The sequence below is a fragment of the Triticum dicoccoides genome, chromosome 7A (assembly GCF_002162155.2).
Source record: "Triticum dicoccoides isolate Atlit2015 ecotype Zavitan chromosome 7A, WEW_v2.0, whole genome shotgun sequence".
Lineage (NCBI taxonomy): Eukaryota > Viridiplantae > Streptophyta > Magnoliopsida > Poales > Poaceae > Triticum > Triticum dicoccoides.
Window position 1 is genome coordinate 181091558 of NC_041392.1, and position 4290 is coordinate 181095847.

Below are 4290 nucleotides of genomic sequence, written 5' to 3' on the forward strand. Positions count from 1 at the left end.
TGGGGAAACGGCGTGATGCAGACCGGATGATGGAGGCCATGGAGCGGATTCGCATGATTCAGATTGAAGCCCGACACTAATCCCCGCTCGTGGCGCTTTTTGGACTGGCTACCTCGTTCCTTTAGTTGCTATCTTTTCTATCAGGCTGAGGCCGGTTGCATGTTCCGTACTATGGGCTTCGATCCCTTTTAATTTCTGTTGAACTCTCTGTTTTTTTTCCCTGTTGGATGCTGCCTGTGGTGGGTTTTATTAATTTAAAGCCGGACGCATCGTGCATCTCCGTTCTAAAAAAACAAAAAAACTTAGTAGACACTTGCAGGCGAGAAGAAGTTGCTGTGCCCTCCAGCGTGAAGATTGGCCGCGGCATTGCACCTCTTCTCCTTCTCGAGCGCCTCTTCGGCCTTCCACGCTGCTTCAAATGGATCATGGAAGATGATCGGCGGCGGCGGCTTGTAAGTCCCCACGTCTTGGGCAATGGATGACTTGTCGTTCGTCGACTCTTCTGCTTCTTCATCGAGGAAGGTCCTAAGGAACTCCAGCTCGTCAGCTTCGAGCGGGACAATTTCTTCTGCAGCATCAGCGAAAAGCCCCTCTGGTTCCAAGTAGAAGTTCTGTTCGATGCTGTTAGTAGCTCCGACCGGGAGATTTTCCTCCGCTTGTGACCCGAGAAGCTCATCGATTGTGCAACAGAACCGGGCCATGTCGTCGTCAGCTTCAGGTACGGATTCATCCGGCAAGAAAACCGGTGCTGCAGCGGTGAACGACGATGTGGCAGGTGCCGGGACCGGGACGGCACCGCGCATCCTCTTCTGAGGGCGCGCCTGATGAGGCTCGGCGGCGGCAGCGGTCGCTGGCCTCTTCTGCGCGTGCGTGCTCTGGGTCACGGCCTCCGGTTGCGGTTGTTGAAGCTTGTACGCCTCCGATTCCTGTCGGGCCGCGTCAGGGGCATGCTGAGCCAAGTGCATCTTGCAGAAGACCTTCACCCCGTCGCTGACGGTGGCCTCCGGCAGCAGGCACCGGTACTCCTCCATGACCCAGCCGGTGGACTTGCCCTTCTTCTTGAAGGACAGGTTCTTGACCTCGCCGACCTTGACTCCCGCGTGGCAAATCTCTTTGGTCTTCTGGATGGTCCATGTGCTGGCGCCGCGCACGCTCTGGAGCTTGCTCCCATTCTTGCTCTTGCACGTGGTGAAGAAGAACCGGTCGCCGCTGCTGATGGCCTGCGGCACGGGCGCGTATCGGGCGGCCAAATCCTTGGGCTCGCAGCCGGAGATGTTGACGCGGTGGATGAGCTTGTCGACGCCGTGCAGCGTCTCGCCGGAGAGGAGGCGTGGCAGGTAGTAGGTGACGACCTCCACTTCCGTGGGGCTCAGCCGGTAGTGGTGGAAGACGTCGTCGACGTCGAGCCCCTCCATCCCGGCGGGCGGCAGCCCGATCTGTTGCTAGGGTTCTACGCTGGCTAGGAAAGGGCGGGCGACTGGGATTTGGGCGAGGTCGGAAGGTGTTGTGGGACGCGAAGGAGTTGTGTGCTGATATTTAAAGACGCTGCACTACGCGATGGAGGACGCGTCAGATTTCCCTTGTTCTGAATCCGACTATGTTCCCAGTTCAGTTTCCCGGCAGTTATCTGAAACTTGGCGTTCCCGTTTGCTTTCATTTTCTGAAAATTTGCGTCAATCCGATCTATGATAATCATTCACCGGGGTACACTATCAAAACCCCAGCTTTCCCATTCCATGATCTAAGTAAGACATGAGACTACTACACTTGTGCTTCAACGGCTGAAATTATCCCTTATCCTTCATAAAGAATGACATGATGGTCTTATCTTCTATATCTAAATAATTAGCCCCCACTAACTTATTCCACTTCTGAGCCCAGGCTTAGCTGTGCCCTCCTTGACGAAAAAAAAAATCAAAACAAATAATAGATAAATTCAAAAATTCCATTTTTTGTGTGTGGTAGATAATTTGATGCATGAGGTTCGCTTCAATGTTCAAATCATTTGAACATCTAAGAAACTCTCGGCAAAAAGACAAATTTGGGATATGTAAAAATGTTTACTGTTCACACACTGTTATGATCTGATTTGTCTTTTTTTTGCTGAGAGCCGCTCAGATGTCCAAATGATCTAAAAATTAGAGCGAATCTCACGCATCAAATTATCTACCACACAATTTTTTCTGGATTTTTTTTAAAATTTCTAGTATTTATTTTTATTTTTTTCTGGCCGGGTGCAAATAAGTGTGGGCACCGAAACGCCACACTCCTAACCGGTAATCCACTTCTGAGCTCAGGCTCGGCTGCACCCGCCCTGACGAAAAAATCAAAACAAATTCAAAAAATTCCATTTTTTTTGTGTGGTAGATAATTTGATGCATGAGGTTTGCTTCAATTTTCAAATCATTTGAACATCTGAGAAGCTCTCGGCAAAAAGGAAAAATTTGGGGTCTATAAAAATGTTTACTGTTCATGCACTGTTTTAACCCGATTTGTCTTTTTTCCTAAGAGCTGCTTAGATGTTCAAATGATCTAAAAATTAGAGCGAACCTCATGCATCAAATTATCCACCACAAAATAAAAATGAAAGTTCTTGATTTTTTTAGTATTTGTTTTGATTTCTTTTTACCAGGTGCAAATCCACTTCCGAGCACAGGCTCACTAACTATTGCTCTCAACATGCAAGCATGCCACATCATCACATTCATGCATGAGAAAAGGCATACCCTCACTACCATACCTCTCTCAACATGCAAGCATGCCACTTCAACATGACATGCATGAAACAAAGAGCCATCTCAGCATGCAAACATACATGAGAATTTTAATTTCATTATACAAATATAATAAAAAAATATTACAACTATATAGTGATCAAATATAATAATAAGTTATAGCTTTTTATATTATTTCAAATATTTATGTTTCATACAACGAATCACATTGAAATATATTGCAAAATACCCCAGAACACTGTGTTGGGTATCATCTAGTTTATAAAAGACGCCGCACGTCCGTCCGCGGTGATACGCCCGCCGTGTATGTACGAATACGCGCACCCAACCCGCCGTATGCACGTCGGGTGATACGTCTCCAACGTATCTATAATTTTTTATTGTTCCATGCTACTATATTATCTATCTTGGATGTTTTATATGCATTTATATGCTATTTTATATGATTTTTGGGTCTAACCTATTAACCTAGAGCCCACTGCCAGTTTCTGTTTTTTCCGAATTTCGCAGAAAAGGAATATCAAACGGAGTCCAATTGAGCTGAAAATTTACGGAGATTATTTTTGGAAAATATAAAAAATACTGGAACGAAAAGATACCGGAGAAGTGTCTCGAGGCCACCACAAGGGTTGTCGTGATGGGCGCACGTCAGATGCCAAGGGATGACTAAAGAGAGGAGGAGGCTCGAGGGCACTGGTGGGCTCTAGAGGCGAGGTCGGCATGAACGAGCGTAGGACGCAAGACATACCCAGGTTCAGGGCTCTCCGGAAAGATAACACCCCTAGTCCTGCCAAGTGTGCTTTATACGTAACAATACAGAGTTGCTCCTATAGCTGTATGGGAGAAGAGAGGGAAGGCAAGCCAAGGCTTAGGCTGTTCCCTCTCCTGAGGTGTGGCTAGTATGGTGGATCTGATGCGTGCTCTCGTTCTCGTCGTGCCCGTATGCATGAGGGCTCTAGGGGTTTTTTATAGGGCAACCCCCCAGGGGCACAATGGTAATATTACAAGGTCGTGGGGCCGGGTTGTCATCGTCCGAGAAGCCGGTGCTGGGACCTGTCGGGTGTCAGGGCTCGCCGGGTTCGGGCCCCACAGGCCTAGGGGCACTGTTTGCCATCTTGTCGATCGTCAGGGAGTGGCCGGGTTGAGTCTGCTACAGTGGCGCTCCGTCAGGTCGCCGCTTGCTGACGTCAGTAGTGACGACGGGTGTACTGTAGCCACGCCAGCCCTGGTCAGCGGGTAGGTGGTGCACTGTTGACACGCCCCGGCTGACTAGAGGCATGGGGGGCACTGTTGCCTTGTTCATCCTTGAATGAAGACTCGTCCCATCGTACGGCCGGGATGGGACAGGAGCTGACCTGCGGCCGGGTTGAGGAACACGCCAAAGGGGGAGCTGGATTGTTGGAGAAGTCTTGGCGTGCCTGGTTCGGCCGTCTTGTGCTAGCTGTTGGGGTCGGGTCGAGGAGTTCGGCCGTGTCGAGGGGCTTCGCCGGGTGGAGCAACCCGGCCAAGCGCGAGCCGGCTTGAGGGGCGTTGCTGGCCCCGTTGTTTTGAAAAG

General features: G+C 49.6%; 1 protein-coding gene across 1 annotated transcript; it reads right to left on the reverse strand.

The window, feature by feature from the left end:
* Positions 1-302: 302 nt before the first annotated feature.
* Positions 303-1490, reverse strand: LOC119333366 (NAC domain-containing protein 91-like). Its single transcript, XM_037606288.1, has one exon. It carries the CDS (start codon positions 1413-1415, stop codon positions 303-305), a length of 1113 nt encoding a protein of 370 aa, XP_037462185.1. The 5' UTR covers positions 1416-1490.
* Between the last annotated feature and the right edge of the window lie 2800 nt (positions 1491-4290).

Bases quoted from the DNA above. Each gene is read 5' to 3' on its own strand.
- LOC119333366 (XM_037606288.1), bottom strand. From the start codon at position 1,415: ATGGAGGGGCTCGACGTCGACGACGTCTTCCACCACTACCGGCTGAGC.